The following is a 27,456-nucleotide window of genomic DNA, read 5'->3' on the forward strand; positions in this document are numbered from 1 at the left end:
TGTATTCAAGGATTTTAATTAATATTTTCCTTGACTAAAAAAAAACCCGTGTAAAGATATACCAACCTATTTAAAAAAAGGAAAATGTTAATCATAAATACGTACGTAAGTTCCTCTTAAGTAACATGTAGGTCTTTGAAAATACAAAACTTCTATTACAGGTTGAGACAACAAAAATATACAATTTAACCACTTATTAGGCCGGTGTATCCCTATGTACCCCTGCCAACCTTCTGATAGTATTGAATACTCTGTCATATTTGATAATTTAAACGAAGCTTTTTAAATTTTTTTCAAACATGTATTAAATTGGCTCAACAAGTAGTAAGAGGTATCTTTCTATAGAAGCCAAAGGGAAAATCACAAAAATAACAAATAGCAATGATGTTCATTATCGCTATCGCTATTCCTACAGATAAAAATATTTTTCCCTCTTTAGAAAATTACATTATTATTCTAAACAAAATTAAATACTACCCCTCTATCTACCATCGAGTTAGGTACATACGTCTGCTGTAGAGTCCGAAACGCATTTCTTTGAATAAGAGAATATTTTATATCAAAAAACTCTTTTGGACTAGAGATAAATAACTAACTTGTCTGTATCATAAATATTAGTAATTCATGTTGGAGCACAAAGTTGCGAGGCTGACACGCTAGCCTCAATTTGGCGGGCGTGAACTAATTACTAGAGTGTAGTGTCGCCAACTTTCAGTAAAACGCCGTCATAAAGTGCGATATCCCGCTGCGAGAACGCTTTATTTTCCTATAAAAGCGTTTTATCCACGTATAAAAGCTTAAATCCGCGCGGAGCTTTCTCCCGGCGGCGAGTTGGTAAAAAGAGCATTAAGTTGGTGCGGCAACATGGCCGGGGCCCGCCCCGCTGCGCCCTGCGCGCCGGTTGGCTGGCGGCGGCAGGCCGCGGCCCGCCCCCGGCCGCCAGCCCGCGCCGAGCGCCGCGCCGCGCCCGCGCACATCGCCCGCGATCCGCGCCGCGCGCTCACCTACTCTACGCTCTCCGTCTGCGACACACGATCCGATCCGCAGACAACTTTTATTCGTGAGAACTTTAGTGCGGTTATTTTGTTTACCTGTGACTACTACGGTTGTCGGAGATCTACTATTATTATAATAACATTGCAAACTGTTGAAGAAAAGTGAAAATTTAAGTTAGTTGAACTTTGTAAAAGTTTGGACAGAGGAACTGATATCGGTCAGCCGGCGATGCGAGGTCGGAGCCTGTAAAGTTAGTTGTGTGTTTGTCGTTTGGATATTCCCGGGTCGGTTTGGTGATGTCTTGTTGAGTGCGGCGAGCTGGGGGCGCTTGAGCTGTGCGTGGGGCGGGGGTGGCCCGCGCTGGATGCGCTAGGGGCGGGTGGCGGCGGCGCGGGCCCCGCCGGCGCGCTGGCGATGACGGTGCAGCGCGAGGAGCGCGAGGCGCGCGCGCCGCGGACCCGGTTCATGATCACCGACATCCTGGACGCGCCGCCGCGGGACCTCAGCGCGCACCGCGACTCCGACTCCGACAGATCTGCCACCGACTCACCAGGTACGTTACTACTCTAGCTCTACTCTACATACCCATCACCATTGTTGCAAATTGACATCAAAGTGCTTATCAAATATATTTTAGAAACTGTTAGAAATCTCTCTCTGGCTTATTTACAATCTTAACACTTTCTGTCTGTTAGAATTTCTTAGAACTGTGACATTTCGCATGAAAATTTTTTGATTATTAAACCCATTTGTCTACTGAAACTCGGTTGAGTGAAATAAGACCTACATTATTTTTAAAGACACATGGCGAACACGTGACAAATTAAAGATTATTAACTTGATAAATATATTACAGTTTTTAAACTAATTGTACCTGTTTTACATTGTTGGTATAAAGTCAAACTTTTTTGGAAGCTGTTAATTGGATAGGTTCATATAATTTACAGTAGTATTGTGTATTTATTTAATCTTATATTTCTTTCTCAACTAAGACTACGTAACTAACAAGACTAATGTTAAAAACATGCTTTTGTGCTAAACGGCAGATTTAATTTCATTAAATAAAATTGCAAAGATAATAAAGGTGCATTTTCTAATTAAAACAATTATTACTTAGGTACATAAAAATTGTAATATAAAAACTATACATTAAATTTATAATTTTCCTTCGGTGTTACTTTCACAGCTATCTTCATTAACTTAATTAATAATTAAATACAGGTTTAATAAAAAACACAACTAACAAATAATGTACAGAAAAAAACAACTCATTTTTTAAATATATAATATAATCTAACGACTTAAGTACAAGTCAATAAAGTCTTATCTTAACTAACAATTATCCACACAGGAACGAGCTACGTCGTAGCATTTAAGAAAAGACATAAACGACAATGCACTGATCGCTTATCTTTCCCGGAGACGGATTACGAACGTTTTCCTCCGTAATAGTCACACTTATTATGAAACTAACTGCACGATATTATAATTTGATCTACTTCGATTGCTGGGAACTGCGATAGCGGCAGTCACGCGACGCTAGGGTATCTAAGGAGAGTTGACTTAAGATTGTGATGAACACGTTCGCTTATGTAATGGTTGCGTTCACTGACGGGAGTTGGGGTGTGCCGGCTGAATTCACGTGACTTGGCTTCTAGCTGCAGAAAAAAAGTTAGGATTCTTTGTTAACGTATTAAAGTACTAGGTGTAAATTAGCGGGTTGTAGCCGGCTTTAGACCTTAGTACAGCTTGATTTTTTATATAGCTGTCTTGTAGAGTGTTATAAATCAATGGATGTATTAAAAAGAGCAACCGAGCTTCTTTACAAATATATTTATCGAAAAGCATACATTTTCAGCGAAGTATTTTTTAACAGTAAACATTTATCTTCTTTTAAAGTTAAACGCTTACTCTATAATGAATGAAAAATGAGTACCAAGAAGTTGTAAACCGCCCGACGACGTGTCTATTTGTGTGCGTTCCAATTTACATCACGCACGTTACCTACACGCGGTGAAAGTACTTTATTGTAATTATATTATACCCACTTGTTAACTGCTAAAATATTGTTAAAGGGAAATAATTTATGTAGAGTTTAATAGTGCAAGGAAATGCAATTGCAATTCTTTGCAATTACATAAATTTATTAAAAATGTTTGTAACTGTACTGCTTTAGTAATAATAAATTAAGTGGATAATAATTTTATAGGTTTTAAGCAGTTTTAACTCAATAAAAATTATATTCAATTGTTTATATGTATAATGTACATAGATGTTAGACATAGAGCAAGAAGTTATTAAATTGATGGAGAATGTCAAGTCGAAACTAATTAAAAAAAAAATGGTTCAGCGTGCTGCTGAAAAAGTCTACAATTAAAGAATGAAAAGTTATTATTTTGTTATTAATTACCATTCAAAACTTGTCACATAATTACTTATGTACTATTTGAAGAGTTTTTAAGAGATCTAGGCATCAAAGCAGAATTTAACTGTTTCACAAGATTTCATTCGTATTTTTTCGCAATCTAAAATCCCCGTCTCATAGGTGTAAGTGACTCAGACACCCCTAATTATGTCGTCACTTACACCTTTTCAATCGGGTTGATCCCTCGGAGCCTTATAATCCTTCGCCCGTACATCTTAATTAAATGTTGCCCAGTGCCCACTGTATATCAGTGGGATGATCCAACCCACATTGCTACCACTTTCTCACATCCGTTTATTTTCTCGTGGAAGAATGCGTTTAGTCTAATTTCATATTTTTTTAATTATTATCATATTTGAAACGTACATAGGCTTTCATGTGACAAGGTTTCAATCCTAATTTGTAAATTGCAGGAAACGGTTTCCTCCTACGTTAGACTAGATGTAGGTGGGATTATTGCAGTACATTTGTCTAAAGTCTCAATTTGCCTTAGGTAGAAATGTGCATGTTTGCATGATTGTTTTTCTATTAACGCAAAACGCCAATAACAACACCAATACCTGTCCAAGTAAATAATTTCTGGTTTCCCAAAACTATAAATTTAAAACCACCTGCACGGAATTGTTATCAATAAATTAAATTTACCTTCCTTCAAGCATTATTTGTCACATGTTATAATCAAGAGCAAAACAAATCGTTATTTTTAAGGCACTCGTAATCCGATCGTGTTACGTTTATGAGGTTATTTCGGCCTTGTTGGGGTTAAAAAGGCTACCAGGTCTTAAAGTAATTTCGTAACGATTGTGTGAAGAAGATGTCGCTCTATGCCGTGTATAGTGCCATCTCGCTTTTACAACTGCGGCAGTTATACTCTAAGAGCTAGCGGTAGGCCTCCAGTCATCAGGTGCATCTGTCCGTCGGAGGGGTATGTCCGGTTGGGTGTGGGGGGGAGGGGTGCAACACGATCCCGACAGAGGTTTGTGACACATCCGACCTCTTCCGATATTAGAGGCGGCCGACCGTACATATGACAAGTGACAATCGTTTTAATTGTTTCGATATCACTTTGAATATTTCTTAGTTTGTTTTGTTAATATTTGGGTGGATATTAAAGAGATGTAATTTCGGTTGTTATATTTTTGTTGACTGTTCTTAAACTTTTAACACTTAACACAAAATATTGTTGAACATTTGTACTTTTCCTAAATCATATAATGTTTAAACTAGTCAACGTGTCAGGAAAATTGATGATTAAGTTTTATACGTCTTTAAATTATCCTTACGTATAATATAAACCAACTAGTCGACAGAATTCAGGTTGCAACAAAGTTATCTCACCAGTAATTTGGTCATGAAACCTTTTAACATATAATTCGCTACTTTATCGAGGCCGTTATGATATTCAAGTATGTTACCATACAAAAAGAGGTTTTAAACAACTTAATAATGAGGTGCAGTCAGCTTAATTACCGGTCAACTTGAGACACTACGGAAGTTTGACTCAATTGGACAATTACTTGTAATAAACAAAAGACAATAACAAAAAGTCTAGTGTTTAAGGACATTCAACAAAAACCTCTTTATTATTAAAACCCTTTGCTCTTTGATCGTTTATCATAGATTTTAATATACCTAAATGCTTTTCGGACATAAACAGGTAATAAAAAGGCATAAATTGATAAAACTTAAAAGAATACACTAATAAATGTCACACCTTTATTGACCTTTAGGCGTTTCCAAACTTATCGAATACCGTTCAATGTGATATCAAAACAAACAATAAAGTTTTATTATTAAATGTCTATAAATATAAAGTGATTTATAATTAACTTAACCCCAGAATGTTTGTCATATTTCTTAAAAATTATTTGCGCAAATATTACAAACTTCAATTTTTTGTTAAGCCTACACTAGACTATTGTCAACTGCCTAAGTATGACATAATTAATAATTTGCAAGTACTTTTATACTGGTTAAACATTTATAAATCATTTTTTCAATAAACAAAACTTGTGACAAATAGATTTAGTCCCTTCTGTAAAACTAAAAATAAGTTATCAACACATATACACACAAAAAACATCCAATTTAGAAATACACGTGTGAGTTTAGAATCTTAATTTATATATATTACGTCACATTGTTTGTCCGTGATGGCGTCCTAAACTATTTTAATGATTTCAGACAAATTTGCAAGTCGTAGGCAGTTTGATCCAACTAGAAAGACAGGATAGCTTACATCACAATTTATAGTCGCAATAAGTATCATGCTAATTATTAATCTCATCTTCAGATGAAGTCGCGGGCAACAGCTAATTCTCAAATAATAGTTATAGGTATAGGGTACACATAAAGCCAAATTTCAATGTACATTTTCCTATAAGTAGTCGATTTTTAACAGCTTTTAAATCCATTTTTGGGCCTATGTTAAAAGTTTTTATCGGGATTATCCCTAGATGTATTTTGTTGTATATTCAGTAAGCGTATCTAAATGAAACGAAAAATAATACGTGGTAATGAAAACAACAATGGCGTGCTTTATTAATATACTAATAAAATAAATAAACTTAGTTAAACATAATGTCTGTGAGCCCAATTAAGGCTGGACTATTAAAACGACTAATTGAAAGAATTATCTAATTTGCAAAGCTTTTTTTTTCTTTAATTAGTTGCTAACGATATTTTTTGCAAGAATTAAATGTTTGGCAGCCAATTTAACTAAACTAAGTCTAAGATGTGTCGGTTTAAGGCTGGTAGCACACATAATAATATTGATACTCTGTTTTGCATTTCCTTGACATAAGCCGGTAAACCTGCAACGGTAGTAGGTATAAATGATATTCTTTACTTTTAAAATATGATTATTTTTGTTTCTTTGATACTATGACTGGAAATAAAGAAGTCTATTGTTGTTTATTGTCTAAAGCCGAAATAATATTTCATAAAACACGAAGCCATATTTATTTCCAAACTTAAAAAAAAACAATCACATAAAAGGCGCTTCAGATTTTCGCACAATACAAAATAGCCTATCATAGCAGTGTATAGAAAACACATTTAAAAATATTTGTAAAGCCATTCACATCACAATGGGAGGCTGACGACATGAAAATTATAAAATAGATTATTGAAACGATTTGATAATAAAGCTTATAATATAACATTCGAAAGTTCTCAATAAAGTAGCAGACACGTCGCCGTATTAAGGGCACTGCATATGATTATTATAATTTATTAATTTAAAGCTCCGACCGTGTAATCCCAGCTTCATTATAATTCCTCATTAATGTTTAATATGAGTCGGCTTCTAACTAATTAATGTATACTAAGACAAATGCTTGTTATCAAGATAATATATTTACAACACACATTATTTGCATTTTAAACTTTTAAATTGTTATAAATAAATGTTAATGTGACCGTATAATGTGCGCTGCATTTAATTTTAGCACCTTTATACGATGATTCGTCACCTCTAATATCATACACTTTTATATTATCATTAAATACTAATAACTTTTCCATCTTCTTAATAAATTTAATCTCTAACGAGCGTTGGAGTGTTAACTACACATAAAATAAAAAACAAGACATTTAAGTTTAAGTACTGTTTGAGTTTAGATCGTATTATCCGATCGACGATTTAATAGTCAAGCGGCTAAACTCGAAGCGTTAAATAAATTAAATAATAAAATGTATAATGGGTTGCGATAAATACAACCCGTTCCTAACACTCGGCTCCGAGATAAGTAAACCCTTATAAAACGGACTAAATTAATCCTGGCTCAAAGGACTCGGTGTCACACGGGGGAAAAAGAAAAAAAACTGACGTCATAATCAGCTTTTGTCAAATGTCAAGCTACGTTCGCTTTTTAAATGTTAAAATAGCTCACTGAAATCCAAAAGCACCGTACGAGGCGGTACAGTCGCGGCCGGCAGTCTTGTGAAATCCGTTATTTAGTTACGTCCATTAAGGCAGTTATCCGTAGGCCACGGACAGGACACCCCATGCTTATTATATTTCTAAACGTATACGTTATCTTACGAATTTACCTTCCAATTACTGTATTTAACATCCGTTGAAGGCAATTAAACGTTTCATGCAACTGTAAATACAAAACCCCTGGCATCGTAATTTGAGAAAAACCCACTTACTGAGAATGTGAAAAAAACACAACGTTTACAGCAATTAGTGACCATACAAGCCAACACAATTTAACTAAGTAATTAATCTATGAGTAATGTTTGACGGCACTGAGTCGTAGGAGCAAATTGAATTTACGCTATCATCGAAATATAAAACTGCAATCAAATAAAACGAATATATTTATTGAGATGCATTCGAATTTAGCTGCACAAATATCGTGTTTTCCTTGACATTACTAATGAGTATCTTATCTGAACTGAGCGAGCAAAGCGATTAGTTTCATTGCAAAACTTATTTATTATCTCTGATCACGTGAACTGAACAGCGTTGAATATCTGGCAAGGGTTTATTTTGTGTCGTTGATTGTGAAATACATTTTCGCGTAACTAATGGCAAGGTGGTTTATGATTAACAGGTGCTACTTCCCACTCGGTTCCCCTAGTCACGATTATATTATTAACACTTTAATTAATTGTTGGTAACCGTTTGTCATTGGTTGTACTTGTAGTGCATGACCGATGCCACTGGATCGACTCGTCACTCGTTCGAGACGTCAAGCTCAACCGCGGGACCGCACCATCGCATCGCTAAGCTGCTTAGCATACCTTCCACAAAATTACCATCAAGCAATATTCAATCTTAAAATCTGGCTGATAAAGTCTAAAGTTAAGATAAGTTGAGATGTACAACTTGACTTTTGGCATCGCGATAAGGGCGAGAAAAAGGTGACAATTCTTTCATCACTGCGAGTTGATAACATCAAAAGTTTTTATTGTGACAATAAATAGATTATCATTGATATAAATAGGGTCAGTTTGAGTTCTCTCATAATACGCAGCGATTGCCGGCTTTATGTCACAGCTGACAGGCGATGCGAGCTGTGAAATTGGGTTCGATTTAAAATATAAAGGTTCGTCTCAAGACTTTGTGATTAGCTTTTTTTCGAAGCAGGATTATTTAAAGTTTGTTTAGTTGTAGTAGTGTTACAACTGTCAACCGAAGCTTTGATATATTTAATGAGAAATTTGATCAAAAGATGTATAAAATGTATATCAATTTCAATTTGTTAGGGCGCATAAATAAGTAAAAGTTTATTTTTGCCTTATTTTGATACTGAAACTTGTTCTTACTTAGTTTCAAGTTAGTGCGTGAGCTACAGTTTAAGCTCACCGGAGTGTTAAGAGCTAGACACCTAGACATATTGTCTGGCACACTCGAGATTATGTTAATCAGTCGCTGACTAATATACGCTGAGACTAGAACATTTTTCTACAGATCTTGTAGTGTAAATACCTAGTTTTCTGCATTTAAAACAGTGTCGAAAAGGAGAGTATTCGTATTGAATACAGAGTATACAGAGTGTTTTCGTTCAATTGAGGTAATTGTTTTTAATTTAAATAATTGTACACCTACACCTCTAGGAGACAGTTTCAAAAGTGTGTCGAATTATCTGCAATTAAGTTTCGCTTCAAAGTCTTTTCCAATTCAAATCATCACTTACATGATTATTTCTCGTGACGAATTAAAGCGCAACGAATGAGAACAATTGAATTAATGAAAATATAGATCTCAAAGCGAGATAGTTTATTAGTAGGTATTTACGATTGTTTATCGGAGCTTATCTCTCATACTTACGTACACATTAACGTTATATGAACACATAACTGGTGTGAACGGACCGTGTAATAGGCTCTCAGCGTCCACTTGAACGATAGCTAGAAAACCTATCGGAAAATGCATAATTTTTCATCCGATTTCACATCGACAGGCCCGAATATGTCGCGAAACGATATCGCTTTGATACATCGTTATTTTATATTCGATACATTTGATATCGATATGGTTTTTGTGATCAAACATTACGGTGCGATACGACGCGCGATGTGACGCTCGCAAACAAAAATGTTAGAGCAAATAGTTATGATACAGACTCCAATTTTTTTGTTAGCGAGGCCTTCAGACTGATCATAGAATTAGCGGTACCCAAACAACCCGGTTTTTTGTGACTACAAACATTTTTGAAACTCTTTGTTTTAGAATCGGCAATCAATCTCTACCTGTCATAAAATTTAAATGTAACATGCATATTTATGATAAATTATGCATAAAGTGTACTGTTGCGTTTCCGGATTCAATTAGGCCAGTCGGCCTTACCTTTCTTTAATAGAAAAATGTTTTAAAATGCGTGTCGTAAGCGGACAATTACATTAATCATAATTGTACGTAATTGTTGGTAGCGCAAAATCATTGCATTGTTAACGAGCATGTACTGACTTACGTGAACGAATTAAATGATCCTACCTTATAGTTACTGAAAGGAACTCAACACCGGTTATATACATTTTTGTACAAATATATCATAATACAATAGGTACGGAAAAGTAAAGTTGAAAAAAAGATATATGTATTCGCCACGTTTTACGGCGGATCGGGTCAATCTCGTTGAGGAATTTAAAACTTAGGGCAATTCTGAAGCCTAAATAGGCCGCGTTTTTCCAAAAAATATTTTGCTATATGGCATGTTCTTCTGGAGGAAGTATTATTGCGAAAACGTTTAGTTTAAGCAAGTTTGCACTGGAGGCACTAGATAAGTGACAATTTCACAAGCATTAGCGTCGATAAAATCGCTCAATTACATGGAACTGACAATCCTTTTCGATAACTCACGTGACTTTGACTTGTGTTCATTTGGCCTACTCGATCAGCGTTAGTGTTTACAGAAATAACACTGTCTAGACAGACAGATACAGTTCATAGCTTTAAAAAAACAAGTGAGTGATGCGAGCATGGTTTATGCTCGCAATGATTGCGGCGTGTTATGCCATTGTCGTGACGTAAGGCATGCGCAGTGCGCAGTGCATTGTGCCAGGCGTCTGCGCCGCTCACACGCCCGCGGTGCGCCCGCGCGCCCATTGTGCATCAATTCATTAAGAGTGCGGACACGTTGATTCAGAGATAGCGGTTTGATAGGTTTTCTGAAGTTTTTATGCTTGACTAAGATTTATTTTATAATTATATTCTTATTTAAACTACCATTTACAGTCATTGCAAAAAAAAACATTTACCAAAAATTTAACGTTTAGCATTTTCTTTATCTCTGTTTAGAAATAAAGGCTACATGGAGTTATTTAAGTTAACAGTTAAATAATGCTATGTAACTACATATAAAAAACAATTATAACGTTGGGTTGTGTTGGTTACCTACTTGTTTTCTTAAATGTGACAGCAAAAATCGCCATCGCTTATCGTCAGCGCCACCGTCATTATTCTTGCATCGCCGCTCTGGAAAGCAAGCGTTACAGTAATTAGGCAAATTGTATAAACGGCATATAGACTATTATTTAGTTGCTCGCTACCGGTTTAGATTTAATTGCCATTAGATTAGATATCTATTACATTGTAACTACCAACGTTCTATTTTTATGTAATCCGAAAATAAATATTTCGCAACTCCCGTCTCATATTTGTGTCTAATTACATTTCCTTTGTCTAAAATCTTAGAGATATTATCTAAAACTTAATTAAAAAGTTAAAACATATCCACTGCAAGTGTAATGCATGTTTGATTAACGCCTCGAGAGCAATGAATGGTTAACAATTCCCACTAATCGAACAATTATAATAATTACGTAAAGAGTGGGAGCTACTTAGACATCTATTGTTGAATGGTAGATTCCTATAGGATTAAAGTTAATTGAGTGTCTGACAAGCCTATAAATCTGAGTGTTTCTAGGTTAAGTCATTGTTGTGGTCTGATCGATGTGGCTATTCAGTGTGGCCTCTTGCTGTAATTTTCTCCTTTTGGGTACATCAGATGACGCAAATCGCGATAACAAGACATTATTCTACGATAGCCAGTCATTTCAATTTGCATAATGTTCGTGATTTATTGTTTCTTCTAACTTACTTTGTGTATTGTTTAGTGACCGTTTTGTCTGTTATCTCTGGAGTAAATCTGGTGTATTTACGTTTTTTTCCACTATTAACGATGACTCGTTTAATAACTTCAGCTATGAAGTTAGTCGACTGGACTGGAGAGGATCTTATAGACAATATCTACACAATTTCATGGTTCTTACATATTGATTACATTTGCTTCTGCATCTTAACCAGTGGTCGATATAAAAACTGTTCATATGAAGTAAACCTTGCATAAACTCAGATTATATCACAAGCGATTCTCATTAATCTGCCTGTCATTTGAAATTCAATGTCTTTGGGAACACCTGCTAGTAATTTTAATTGCTTAATTATAATTTAGTTTGATGATCAGAGGGGCACAGTGGATAAGGGTTCATTATTTTGTAACGAAGTTAACGGGTCCGATCGCTAATTAAGATAGCACTACTGATGAGCTCACACGCTTAAAACTTATGCTTAATCTATTAAGTCTATATTCCTAATATGTATAAAGGGTTCTATTCTATCTATAAATTACTAAGTTTTAGAAAAACAACGTGTTCAAATACACTTAAAAATTTACTTTATTGCATAAAATTTAATGTGCATTATGCAATTTATTTAATATTTTATCACTGAGTTCGCGCGAAGACACTGTCAATTGGCCCACAAAACATAAAGGATGTCGGATGTCACAATTAAAAATGAGTAAAAACCGATTATAGAAACATTAACATCAAAGAGCTCATAAATAACCACTATTTCTTTGATGATACAGTGTTATATTATTATGCATATTGTAACGCAACAATAGATTGTATTGCACGTTTCTGGCCAACCGACACTTTTTGCTTGTTCCTCATGACAAGTACACCTACAACGGCCTTCACTATCAGATTTGTTAATCACACTATCGTTATATTTATTGAATAATTAAAACTAGTTTGAAATCAATCGCGCGTACTAAACCAGCTTAATATTCAATTAGAGCTAAGTTCGCTTGGATAGTAAACGCACTGACTGTCCTCTGTGAGACATTGAGGTGAACAGAAACACACGAGGCCGTGGCGCAGGCTCTACAACTCCACATCCAATGCGGCTTTACTTAACAAACTGCGTACTGCTTGCCTACTTACCCAGCAATGTACTTCGCCCTCACGTCAATGCGATATAGTTGCAGCTTAAGTCATAATTTCAATTATAAAGCCATTAGTACGGCGCTCCTACGCATATTGTTTCGTATTCACGTTTAACAGAGGTCGAACCAGTGATTATTGTGTCGACGACAAAAAAGACAATTATGGCCAGTTATTGAACGGGTTTGTTTAGCGGATTCAAAGTTGTTATTAAATAAAGTAGAGTTAATAATACATTTGTTTTGAAAGGCAAAAGTATTTATTTATTATACTGTGGAAGACTTACAGCTTAAAAGATAAAACTTAATAGATAAACAACTATAGTTGACAAAAAGCCAATCACAAGTCTTCACGTGTTGAATTATTCTACATTTTGAGATGAGAGCCCAAAAACAGTAACACAATTTGTTAATTAACAGGATACATACAAAGGTTAATTAATAATGAAAAAACTAGACGCTGTTTAAGTAGGGTCACCGGCTTACATCTATTTTTGTTTGTGACAGTACAATGTATTGATTTTTAAGGACGTGAATTTAAAGTTTGTTACTCAAATAAGAAGGAAATACAAACGTTCCGATTTACCATGCAGGCCTAAGTCAACAATGTAATAAAGTTTTCCCCCAATCGTGTGGCATTCGATTCAGCTCACATCGATCTCGATTCATAATTGCCGGCCGGGAATGTGTTGCGACATGCCGCCGATCTCGGTTCGTGTGTTCGACGCCCGTGCTCCGATGACAACCGAACCATTCAGAATTTGCATCACGTCAACATACCGATTTCTCAATTAGTCGATTGAAATCCGTGTTCGTGAATATTGAACACTAACTGAAGCGCTTCGTGAAACTATAAAATCGATTAGCGCTAATCGATTAGAAAAGTCCGTCAGCTATTAAGTATTGCTATTAAATAAGGTTTTGTTTTAATAGCTACCGTATGCGGAAACAACCCGCAAATTAATGCACAACATCATAAAGGAAAATACCATATAAAAGGTATATCGGTAGTTCGGAGCACGCGGGAGGTATTGTATCGAACATGCACGTTTAGGAGTGATAAGGGCGGTAGCCTAATGTGTGCATTGTTGTACATTACTGGCCACTAATGATAATAATTTTCACGGTCGAGTGAGTGCAGTCGGCAGTTGGACCTTATTATAATAAATTAACGGCGGTGTACCCTAATGGTCGGCCTGTACATAATTATACTCAATATTACAAACGGCTAAAGGGTCGCTGGTAAAAAATCAGCTCGAACCTCCGCGAGCAATTTAGACCCAAGGTTGTTTTATTACAGAAACGTTTACGTGTAAACAGTTTAACCGTTTGTAATTGAAAACAAAGTTGTTTTTTTGATCTGCAAATTGATTGCAGTTCGTTTTGCTATAAAAATTGTTTTTTATTTTCATTGCCATGTTTCAATTGCTCCTTTGTTCGTTTAATGGAAATATAATTAGGCAGGTATGTGTAATAAAATAGACACGTATAAATAGATAGAACATATTTTACTGAAATTATATTTCCGTAATTTTATAAACTAATAAAATAACACTTAAGGAAGGGCGTTGTTCGCCGAGGATGAATACCTCAATTTAGCACATTATTGTTAAGATTTATTATATCCGAGAACGATTAAAATATTGATCTTTATTTGTTATCGATTTCCTATCCGTTTTGAATCGATTATAATCGATGGCCTCTTTTACAAACAAGCGATGATTCTCGTTAATAAGTAGTGTTGTATGCGTGTATCGTCTTGGTGACCGTCGTTGATCGGGTAAGCGCGTACTTGGGTGGCAAGCCACAAGCCGCGACCGCAACCATCGCTCGACTGCGCTAATTCCTTGCGCATTATACACTTAATCCTTTGTCTCCTTCGCTGTGTTTGACACTTATTATTTTGTATTTACTTAAAGAATAATATGTTTCCTGATAACTTTTTTGGGAGATTAAGATTAAGTCTCAAACGTTAAGGCCAAGCATTACCCATTTGAAATTTGATGCAAATTATGACAACTCTTTTATAAATAAAACAAACTCTGCCTACCTTTTTTAAATACACCTCCCACCTACTACCTTAATGGCTGACAAAAGCAGCTTAGACATAGACACCTAACCTGATAATACCACTTGTAGAAGGTATCACCCTCCCCCCCTTTTATTGTAGCCCAAATATACCTACTCCGCCTATTAAATAACGAATACTTGACAACCCTAGTAAAGTCAAGACAAGTATAATAGTGATCGGTAAAGCCGTAAATCTGTGTAAGTAATGCGGATGGTATTCGAAGGTTCGGAGGAAGCGGCCGAGACCCAGTGACCGCAAGAAGCCCTACCAGAGGAAGGCTTCTGTGTTCGAAGGGCGCTCCTTAATGACAAACACGTTTGGAGAGGTCGACGACTGAGATAATAGGTTTTAAGGAGAATGTACTAATATTATTAATGTAATTATATTTTACTACTTGCACACGCCATCTAGTCTCAAACTTAGAAAAACTCATATTATGAAAACTAGACTTCTGATAAACACTCTCAATTTTTTTTTTGAACAGAACGAATGATCCGTATCGTCACAAAAACATTATTTTGTCCTGGGTGCGAACCGCACAAGGCATAGCTGTCAGAGTCTTTAACTACTAGACCAGCAGACCACTAATTCTATTTTGTATTTTTTCATAAGAATACTTGGGTTGTTTAAAAAAGATCACAACGCAAGAATAGTAGTAGTGTTTTATTTTACAATTCATTAAACCTACAAATGTAGAGATATTACTGAACTGTATGGACGGTAGCTTTCCCTCATATTTTCGTTTATATTTGCACTTCAACAAAAAGAGAGACTTGTTTGTCGAAATTATACTATGGTACATACGATAAAATATAATTAAATAAAGGCAAAATTACGAAGATAGAGTTATACATTAAAATAAACTGTATTAAAGTGTACACTTTTTAATACCGCTTTTTTTATTCTAACAGGTGTAAAAGATGATTCAGACGACGTGTCAAGCAAAAGCTGTGGAGGTGACTCATCGGGGCTCGTTAAGAAGCAGAGGAAAGCGCGAACGGCCTTCACAGACCACCAGCTCCAGACTTTAGAGAAGTCCTTCGAAAGACAGAAGTACCTTAGCGTTCAAGACCGAATGGAACTGGCTGCGAAACTAGGATTAACGGACACACAGGTCAAAACCTGGTACCAGAACAGACGGTGAGTGTCTTTAGCCAATTTTTTCAATAGTGTATAATAGAATTTAGACATTTTAACAGCAAGTTTAGTTGTTAGCTATAGGAGTATTAATGTTCTTTTTCTTCTGATATATAAAAATGCATTGTTGTTCGTTAGTCTAGTTGAAAACGTGAGAAAAGGACAAAAAACAAAACTGCAAAATAACTACGAGATCGGGTAATACGCGGGTGAAACCGCAGGAAACAGTAATAAATAAACTTGGCTACATCTTGAAAAATAGGCTTGAAAAGTCGTGAAAAGAATAATGATCAAACTCGTTTTTTTTAATTCACTATTTTTTTTTTTGACTTTTTACCTATACTATGTTCTAGTGTTCTTTTTGACTAGTTTTGCTTCTTACATTACGGCGGTAAAAAACACTCGTACATAAAAAAAACAATGAAATCTTAGAAATATACTTTGGCTTTAGTATAAGTTTTATTTAAAAATCGTTTGCTTAACATGCAGCGATGCATATAATTTTCTAAGTATTGCCATTAAATCGATATAATTGATTGCTGGTTTCTAACAATAAGGAAATGGCTAAAAACTAGTGTTAATACTTTAAAAATAGTGTTATTTATATTTACGACGCACGTCATTATATTTTCTAATCATCTATTTCCTATATAATATTAGTAATTACTACTTTAAACATTAAATAGGTGGTTATTGCGGTTGTAGAGTTAAATAATAAGAACTGTTTGGCTGACATTTAATGAAACTCCAACATAAAAGTACGAAAAATATATTTTTGACAAATAAATACAATACCTATCAAAACGATTTCATGTTTGAAAGGAAATTAAACACGTAGCACAGTGAAGAAATAAAAGCTATTAACGGAACGGTGGCCCAAGCGCACCTTTATATACGTATGGTCCAAGTTGCAAGCGATGCACTTAAGACTAATATACTAATATACAGTTCAAGACGATTTTACGGTTATCATATCGTTTTATTTTGACTTGCATTAGTTTTGGTAAGGTATTTTTTTATTTAATTATAATGATTAATTGCTAACTAAACAGATATAAAATTAATAAATTACACTAAAACAAAAGCTAATCACTTAGTTATTCTTAAAAATAGATTTGAACACAGTCTGTAATGTTTTGAAGCTAATTAAAAGTGGTGACGTTTTTCAAATATATTTATGAATATTTATTTCATCTGTTAATGCGATAATTAGGCCTAAAGATTTTTGTCTCCGTCGTAAGCTTATCATTCTACAATTATAGTCAATGGCTTTTATTGTTTCACGTAAGAAAAATAAATAAAAATCGCATTAAAATTTCACGCCATTTAATTTTTAAATTCTTTTTATATTTTACCTTATTTTTTTAGTTATAACGTCTTTTATATGAATACAATGGGCATAATTATAAATAATTTTGTAATTAATTTTTTTTTTCAAATCTAAATGCTTTTGACTCAGGCCAAAAGAAATCGGTGGTCGTGAGATAGTCGGCGGACTTCAGAGCAATGCTGACTCAGCAAAACCGACATCACATTACACACTCTAGCCGACATAAGCCTCATTATATGCCCTAATAATAAAACAGACTTATTTATATTAAATCTATTACCACAAAACATATAAAAATAACGTTTTATATACATTTTTTTTGTGTTGTACCTCTATTAATAAACATTTAAAAACTTCTTAATTAACACGACGTAATTTTTTATTTAAATGCAAAATAAATCGTTATTAGAACCGACAACCATAAAATTATTCTTATTTAAAACTAGTCTTGGCTTACTTGAAATGAAGCCATTAAAATATATAACCTTATAAACAAAAATAATATCTACAATTAATTGGCTATTCTATTTGTAATTAAAATTTTAAAGAGCTATTATATTTAATTCGAAAAAATATGTAGTACAAAGGAGTTTTATCAGAGACAGAGGCGGCGAGCTATTTCAAAAACAAACGTTTGTAATTAGGGTCCGGCCGCCGCCTCCGATGGGCTCCTTACAAAAACTGCGGTAGCTAATAACAAACTATACTAATTTTCTATTGATCGAATACCTTCTTTTCAATCAAGCTTGTGCATTTAGACTGGCTACCTCTTTTTCTTTCTTATCGCTCACTTTTTGTAGTTTTATACGTATGCGAACAAAAACCGTCTTTGTAGTAACACATTCGATTTCATTCAAAGTAATTCAATGTAAAATGTTTCGGTAGCCAGAAGCAGTTACAGATCTATTTCCTTTATTGATTTGTTGCCTTTTGTATTATTAGCAAGTGAATCTATTTCTCTGTTTATTTTATTGGTGTGATTGGACGTGTGACGGTAGCGCGGCCGCTGCGCAGGCGCCGATCGCCTCGCTCACGCCCCCACCGCCGCGTCTGCACCTTTTTGCCGCACTTTTTGTCGATTTTCTATAATTTCGGTTAAACTAATGTTTGGGCTTCGATTTTTCGGTTCGTGAAAGGGTGTGAAATTGGAGTTAATTGAAGGATGTAATGGGCTTTTGTGTGCGGTCACTCTCCTACGGCTTACCGCCGAGATTCAATAGAGTGACACTGCCTAATAATAATAGACACCGATTTTCTGGTTCCCGGATACAGAACATATTATAATAATAGATTCTTATTAAACAATGGTTACTCCTAATTTGGAAAAACACAAAGCTTTTTAATAACGACCCAAATTGAAACAATTAATTTTAATTACCTATTTACAAGACACGCCGTTTGCTTTTTGCTTAATTATAAATAATTACACACCTACATAACTTGTGTTGCCTACTTGCTTAGCTATTTTCTACAAACTATTTAGACGAAATACATTATTATTTTGGCTATTTATAGAGATCACTTTTAATTGGAATTAGATAATTGGTTTCAGCCATTCGCCGATTTTGAAAGTAGACGTTTCATTTTGAATAATTAGTTTCGCATTTCAATTGGTGTTTCTGTGTCGCCAGCGGTTTAATAGAAATGTAATTTGCTTCAGCTGCGAATGTTCCCACGTGACAGGTGTAAGGACTGTTAGACGAGAGTTAGATATGGTATTAACATTTGAACCATTTTTCAATCTATTTCTCCGGCCTTCATTGAAAGCTTAGAGCTTTCAGCCTTGTAGCTTTTTATGACGTTTAGTATGTACATTCAAATCAGGAAGAATCACATTGACGTTCAAATACTGAAACCTACATAGTGCGATGTAGAGACGGATTAAACAAGAAAATGATTGAATTTTTGGGTCCTTAACATAAAGCCAAACCTAACCAAACTCCTTGGTTTGAAGTCATCAAGAACCTTTCAAAAACAAACTATCAGCAAAATAACAGCAATAAGTAATACCCTTATTCGTACATTGGTTTGTGAGTGTAACCGTCCGCTCGTATCACCGTGTGAGCGGCGGGCTCATCACAAAGGATGCAAGTCACCGGCGCGCCGGCGCCGCACCACCGCTTATTAATCACCACACCGCCGCTGCTGTGTGTTTACTTAATTGTTTTCAAATAGCTTCCATATTAGGAATTTTAAACTATGATGCGTTATTGAAAATTAAAGTGCGGGTGACGCGAGTGTTCAAATTTTAAACTGAACGAATGTTATTTAAATTTTCTTGCCTTAATATAAAAATAACAGGTATGGAATCTTCAGAGTTTACTAATAAACAAAAACAAACAAAACACCTAGGAGTTAAACAAAAAAACTTCTATATAAAACTTGTGTTAAAACTCTACATGGACGATGTCTCATACATAATTACATGCTACCCAAACGTTATCCTAGTTCCAAAACTGGCATAGACCTGTATCATACGATACGATGATTCATCAATAGTTATAATATTTAGTCGGAACGATCGTGAATTCACAATAAGCCTGGGGCCGCGAACAAAATGTCGTTTATCACCGTTTAGTCGTTGAAACGTGTAATCCATGGCGATTACCTAATGACGTAGTCTGTAATGACACTCGTAACAACACCTACCTGCGGTGAGACTAGCTTAGGAAGGCGGGTTTGTCCGCTATTATACCTGCGGTGACAATATTATTGGAAAATGTTTTACTTCGATTCGGTAGCTCTACATTTAGTGTCGTGTTAGCAAGGAAATGTGGATAGAAGTGGCTAAGTAGAACATTTATACAGCATGCATCTAATAGCTGATACTAATAAACGGTACAGACAGGTTCACCCACATTGTAATTTGTGTACAAAATACTCAGTCAGAATATAATTCATAAGTAGACAATAATGTAGAGTTTCATTTTCAATAATTCAATTTACGTTTTAAACTAAGAAACATGCTGTACCACACTCCGATAATTCCTTCTCTATATATAAATAAACTTAAACGTGCGCGTAAGTGTGAATACCGATAGCGACTAAATGGTTAGCGTTTCTCGTAAATTTGCATCATTTGTTTAAACGCTGCACCTCACAGAGGCTGCGTAGTGCGGGCTCGGCTCACACCACACGAAAAACTGATGTTGCAATATATTTATTCAATGGAGATTACTTATTTTTACTTCAGTAGTCCTATTTTGTTTAGTTAGTTGGTAAATAGAGTATTTTAGAGGTATTTTTGTGCTATCGGATCGGACCGAAAATAAAACACCGTCTATTAAATGAGTACTGCGATAGTAAATACAGTCTAAAATAGTTTACACATGACATTTTAACATTATTGTACGCATAATTCATGGTACGTAATACACCCACGCTTGGCAATAGCAGACGGTACTCCCAATTTCCTATGATTGCCCCATTAAAGTGTTCCTCATCGATTACTAATCGTATCGAATAGAATCGTTAACTTTTCAAAAGTCGTAAATTAAACGAAACAATCGAATAGACACGTGATTTTGAACAACACAATACTTTAGTGATCGATTCTAGTATAATAAATAGCAGATTCCGTATTAAAATTCCGTACGTGTGCTTACGCATCTCTAATGACATAATGCGCGGGTTCCGCGAGTGGTCCGCGTAGCTACCGAGAACCAGACTAATCGGTTATAGCGAACCCTTCCAAATTACACGTCAGAGACACGGGATTCGAAGCAAGGACGCTCCGGTCGCCCGGCTTATCATTTAACCACTAATCATTATACTGCAAATGCCATTTCAGTTTTGGCCGGGTTTTAATAAGCGGATTGCGAGACGGATTATTCGTTGTATAGCAATTTCGCTGTTCTAAGTCTGGCTCGTGATGCAATCTGATATTAGCGAACGTTAGATTTGCAGGAAATGTTTTATTGTACACCTACTTGTTCATTAAAATAATATTACGTTTTTAGACAAATTGCTACATTTGTTTTGTTCAATGAAATAGATTATATCAAGATTTTTTGCTAGTCTTGTCTGGGTGTCAAATGACTATCATAATTTTGATGACCTTTGTGTTTGAATAATTAACTATAATGGTGTTCATAAATTGTAAACTAAATGTTAATTGTGTTCAGCTCAATTTTGGGGTTATTAGCGAGTTTTTGTGATTAAGTTTTTGTGAATTGCCTTACCAGTTATGCTAAATGTTAGGAAGAGATAGAACTGATACAGATTCTTTGTTCGTGAAGGATATTAAAGTGTTATTTTAATCGACATCAAAGAGGAGTAGGCTTTCAGTTCGTTAAAGTAAATTTTCCATCATTATCGGGCAGTCAGCGTATTAGCTTTCGGCCAAAATGCTATGAAATAAAAAAATGAAATGAAAATAACTGTTTTAAGTGAGTAACCAGGAGAGACCGTTAGAGGCCACTCTCCCTAACTTCTGTACATTGATGTATCTAAATAACTTAACTTATTTATAATCTATATAGTCAAATCATTAACCATCACACCCGATACGTATTTTGCATGAGTGCGATCTGAAGTCTGTTGACTAACAAACAAGCGCTACTTCTTTACAAGCTTAAAACCATGATCATCATGCTTACATGTTAATATATTTATAATTGGATCATATTGTGACTAGTATAGGAAATCTCTCTTTTTGCTGGTACGGTGCTCAAAAGTCAGGTTAAATGAACATTTACCTAACTTTAAGTGCACGTTTTATCCTGACGTATGAATGGCATTTAAACCTTACGTATTTGCGGTTTCAAATAAATACATTTTTGTATCTCATTTAAATATATAATATTTTTCCATATTTAAGTATGATTTCATGTTACAAATATGAACCTATTTTCAGTCAACCTATTTTATTGAGAAAGTAAAATGTTCGAATCGTAATGTCTTTTTTTCGTTTTCATGTATTTTGATATGACAATGCTTCAGATGACACAAACGAATCTCTAACATGGTATACAAAACTTAAAACAAAATCAAAATTAAACTTAGTTACTTACTTACTAACTACTACGGACCTATAAATAACAAATTATTATGTTTTATATTATGACTGATCTTATTTAACTTCACAAAATAGCGACGACTGTTACAAACCTCAATCAAACACAAAAATGTTTTATTTGCTAGATTGTATTAAAGGTTGTGAAGATATTGTTTACAATAGAAACCTACTAGATATGTATGACAGTTAAATATGTGATTTCAAAATTACTATTATTACTGAATTTATTGCAAGTATGTTACAATAACTTTGTATCTATTTGAAGTCCAAACGATTAGCAGTAAAGACTCGACACCATGTATTACAGCATTCGTCACGTCCATAACAATAAAAGTGTTGAAACTTCAAACAATTCCCATAAGAGCGCTCACACGTACAAACATGTTTCTGAAACTTTCTAAGCAGCGTATAAATAACGTTCGATAAAGCTCAAATTGGTCCCGCGGTCGTGCGGACTCCTAAGAGCGTAAGCGCCGAGCGCCGCAGCCCGCCGCGATCGATGAAACTGCTCTTTGTTTTCCGGATATACAAGCCGAATTCGCATCACGTCGCCGAAAAACGCAAACTGAGATAAACAACCTCCCCCCCGGAGAGGTCGTAAGCGGGATCGTTTTACCGGACAATTTTCGTCTTTAACCAGAACTCTTAAGGCGCGTTTTTGGATGGGTCTCCTCGAACAACAATTGAATCAGTTCACGCAGCATCAAATCACTAAACCACTGGGCGGGGCGTACTCAGACTCCACCGGGGGACGCGGGACAGGGACGGAGTGGAACCGCTCTCGCCGCGCTCTCGCGGGTTAGACAGAGAGCAACGTATTGTCTGTCGAGAGGTTTCGACTTGAGATGCCAGTCCAAATTTAAGTGCGCTCCGAGAGCTTTTTGTTCGTAGCCCGCGGCGGCAATAAAAAGAATAGTGTCACTGAGCAGATTGCCTCTCATTCAGCACTTGACAATTAAATAAGTGCTCTCGAGTGACGTACACTAAGAGCGAGCCGTCATAATAACATGATTAATGAGAGCAGCTTTCTATCGATCATTTGTCAGCTACTGATAATTAAAGTGTAGTATTTAAATTAGGATCCAGTTAAATACGGCTTAAAGTGTTAACGTTACATTTAAAGCTAAACCTCTTCTATTATAAGCTTATATGTATAGAAAAAAAGTATATGAATTAACGAGACAGATGATAATAAATGGGGTTACAAAAATATAAATTATTTAAAGAATGACGAACAACAGAATAGGGGTTCTCAACATTTGCATTTAATAAAATTAAATGATCCATTTATAGAAATTAATTAACGAGATAGTCAGTGAAGCGGGCGGGGACGCGCGGCGGGACAATGGGCGCAGCGCACACTAGGCCACTACTACAGCAATGATAATGCGACGACTCCCCACGAATTAATAAAAACCTCACTCGACTACAATAACCAACCACTTTGGAACTAATCGAGTACCGACAGAAATAAATTAATTTATTTTTGAAATGGGGATGCGCTTGTTTGTCTGATTCGCAAAAGAATTTCGTAATAAATGCGATGTGTTTTTGTTTGCTGTATTTTGTATAAAAAATAGACTCAATCAATAATCATCATTTATTTTCTGGTTTATATCGTTCTGAATAAAGAATACAGTGTCCAGCACTGAACTTTTTAAGTTTTTACCCAAATTAATTCAAGATTTCGCTAGTGAATACTTATTTATGCTACTATAAACCATAAATATATTGATTTCAAAATGTTTCAACAATACTACTTTCACAACCAACTTTAACCAGATTCAAGGTGAAAGAAACTAATAAAATACATTAAGTTCCATTGAATTAGAATCATCTTTACAAGTTTGCGACCATTAAACTTTTTGCTAAATAGCTTGTGGGGCAGTAATAATTGTTAACCGAAGTTATAACCCCAGGGTTATTGTAGCGTAATTTATACGGGCTTACCCTTTCCCGACCGAATCAAATAAATCAAATTAAAGTACTCGACCACGCTCCAGAGAACCCAGTAGTGCCCAAGACGTTTTGTCAAATTTATTATTTTATTTACATTTTTTTATTAGCTGTACCAACTGTAAGTGCGGTATCTTCATTGTACTGTCGAGTGCAGTGTGACAAATTTGATGACGATTGGGGTCACAACGAGTGATCTATTGCCGTAGGGGTAAACGGTGGCTCAGGGAATTTTAGACTCGATTTAAGTTTGTAAATTGACAGGAATCGTCTGTTATAACGATTTATTTCAATTACAAATGGACTGTGAACGTTTTATTATTGAAGTATTTTTTTTTATTAGAAAAGTTTAGTAAAAATAACGTCTTACTTTTTTATACACTCGATAGATTTTTTTTTCGGTAACCTCAAACTAAGAAACGTTTTCTTCGACACACTGAAATGTAATACATAAATCATCATAGCAGCATGGTGAAGTAATAACAAAGACGTAGACACTTACCATACTTACAACTCCTTCATATCTTTTCTTTCTCCACCAGGACAAAATGGAAGCGGCAAACAGCGGTGGGTCTAGAACTGCTAGCTGAGGCCGGTAACTACGCGGCCTTCCAGCGTCTGTACGGGGGCTACTGGCCCGGGGTGCCGGCGTACCCTGCACAGCCCGCGCCGGCCGCCGCCGACCTGTACTACCGGCAAGCTGCCGCCACCGCCGCAGCTGCTGCCTCGGCCAGCGCCAACACCCTACAGAAACCCTTGCCTTACCGGTATGTAGTTTTAAACTGTTAAGTCTGATGAAGTAGTGGAAATGATAGCACTCAAGCCGTTTAAAGGACCTATTCTGCCGTGGTATAACTATTCAAGATATTGAAAATTCGCAAACACAGATCGATAGATTTTGGTTTTCTCATTGATGTAGCATCACAAGTTGAAAATTTACCAGATGTTGGATAACGGCATTTTAGTTATACCACAGCAGTATTTAAAAACAATAAGATCCTCAAAATTTTATAGTTTACATTTTAAGAAATAGACGAGTGTAGTGCAAATTTAGGTCTTGCTGTCTAGGTTACATTTTTGAACCTGGATTTTTTTTTGAAAATGTATTATATCCGCCTATTGAAAGAAAAACTTTCTTCTTGACAATATGGTAAACGCGACTATTATTTTTGGAATTTACTGTTTTTCTTGGAGAGTACCCACAAGCAGTACCTACTTACATCTTATTCATCTTCTAGAGGCGTTGTATTTTGACGTGGAAATCATGATGCTCAAGCTTAAGGTCCGGTGTTAATCAATAGCCGACTAAGCTAAGCAATTAATCCATTTAGATAAGCCACACTTTGTAGAATCATCTGTAGTTCCTTTGCATGCAGACGTTATCAAACTTTGCGCATCCTTGTTGCCGGATCAATAGCCACACGCGATATAAGATTTTCCGATCGGCCTTTCAATTCACTGAGAAGGGAATATAGGTACATAAATAATGTTGCAAATCTAGAAGTTATAACGTAATTGTTTGTTAACAGATTATACCCGGGAGCACCGTTAGCAGGCGTCCCGCCTCTGGGGCTGGGCTTGCCGGGGCCGTCAGCGCACTTGGGGTCGCTGGGCGCCCCGGCGTTGGGCGCGTTGGGGTACTACGCCCACGCTCGCCGGACGCCCTCTCCAGACCTGGACCCGGGCAGCCCGGCGCCCCCGCACCGCTCCCCACCAGGCACCCCTGCAGACCGGCGCTCTGAAGACGAAGACGACGACGAGCCCATACACGTGTAAACAAACTCTTACTAGAACGAGTGACAAATTTCAAGTGTTTTAAAAATCCAAGTGACTAAAAGTGAAGGCTACATTGACATTCCTGGATCCTCAGTCTTCATATTTCAGAAGCCCCGGTGACTCGGTCGCTTTGGACTCATTCGGTTTTCGTTCGCTGCACGGTTGTTTTGCACGAATCTCGTTGCTCGACTACATTTCAAATATATTTTCTTGAGACGGACATGATTTTGTCTGAGATATGTGATATTATAAGCCCAGATTCGATAGTAAGAACTTGTAAAATATAATTGATGTCGTGTTAACTACTTATTGATAACTTAGTGATTAGATAAAGCTTTGTAAGTTACATAGACAGTAAATAGGCTGGAAATTGAATCGTTCCATTACAGATTCATTTATATTTAAGAATGTTCCACATAAGGGTTGTTTCGGTGTTGCATCTACTGATGAAGTCATTTACAAAAACATGTTTATGATAAATCATAATTTATTTCAAGTGATAGATATACTCCTAAAATAACATTAAAATAGAAAACTTTGTAACTTTTTTAAATGTATAAATGTGCTCGTTACTTACATGCAACTTAAAACAATTCATACATTTATTTATTTTTAAATACCGATGTAATATATAACCATGAGAACTACTTGGAGATGTGGACATAGACAACTAGAGAAACCAGTGAATGTGACAGTTGATGTCCGCGCAGCCACACTCACGTGATGTAGCACTGACGGTCTCCTGTACAGTACTTAGTGGCTAGGATCATCTACATTGTGCAAAGATACTGTATATTATAATATAAATATATAACTATTCATAAACGATGTATGTATTGTTAGTATTAAATACACAACTTAAAGTATTAAATGTATGTAATAAAAGTACCTAATGCTAATAGTAATAACATGGCGATGTACTTAAGCAATTCCAGATGTGACATTTTAATGTCCCATAGATTTTGTGGTGTTTTGTAATTAAAATGTTGTCAATTAAAATAGTATTGTTTTTTGTCTCACCTCTTACGTAAACACATTGTCGCTTACGTTTTTGTAACCATTACGTACGTACTAACGTGTGTATTTCGCAGATATTATTTTAATTTACGAAATTAAAGGAAAATGCACAGTAATAATTGGTTTCAATATTAACTGTACTTGTTAACAAGCTGAAATTCTCGTCGAAATATCACAGTTGAACAAGGTTAAAATATAAAAACGATAACAGACTTACAGAACCGAATATGAGTGGTTTTGTTACATGTTTAGTGGTTGAGCAAACAGTAGCAAACGAGGTTGTAGTTCAAGTTACCAGGATTAATTAAAAGTACTAAATAAAAGTAAATTTAATACATTCCCCGCGGCACTTTAGCAGTTGTAAGGAACACCTAGAGGGCCGCGCGCGGGCTAACGCCGCGCCGCCGCGTCACGCCACGCTCGGGCACGGTTAATAGGCCCGTGTTAAATTGTGTGTGCTATCTCCATTTGCAACCGCTCCATTAGGGCTGTTACGAATATGAGCCTATATACGAGTCAGTGCTATGTGCAACGTCCTGATTGCACGCT

General features: G+C 35.8%; 1 protein-coding gene across 1 annotated transcript; it reads left to right on the forward strand.

Annotated features, from left to right (window-relative positions):
- Positions 1–999: 999 nt before the first annotated feature.
- On the forward strand, positions 1,000–27,023 carry LOC113492529 (homeobox protein B-H1-like). Its single transcript, XM_026870013.1, has 4 exons — positions 1,000–1,549; positions 15,586–15,814; positions 24,657–24,881; positions 25,644–27,023. Exons 1-4 carry the CDS (start codon positions 1,411–1,413, stop codon positions 25,888–25,890), a joined length of 840 nt encoding a protein of 279 aa, XP_026725814.1. The 5' UTR covers positions 1,000–1,410; the 3' UTR covers positions 25,891–27,023.
- The last annotated feature ends 433 nt before the right edge of the window (positions 27,024–27,456 follow it).

Source organism: Trichoplusia ni, chromosome 4 (genome assembly GCF_003590095.1).
Source record: "Trichoplusia ni isolate ovarian cell line Hi5 chromosome 4, tn1, whole genome shotgun sequence".
In the NCBI taxonomy this organism is placed as follows: domain Eukaryota; kingdom Metazoa; phylum Arthropoda; class Insecta; order Lepidoptera; family Noctuidae; genus Trichoplusia; species Trichoplusia ni.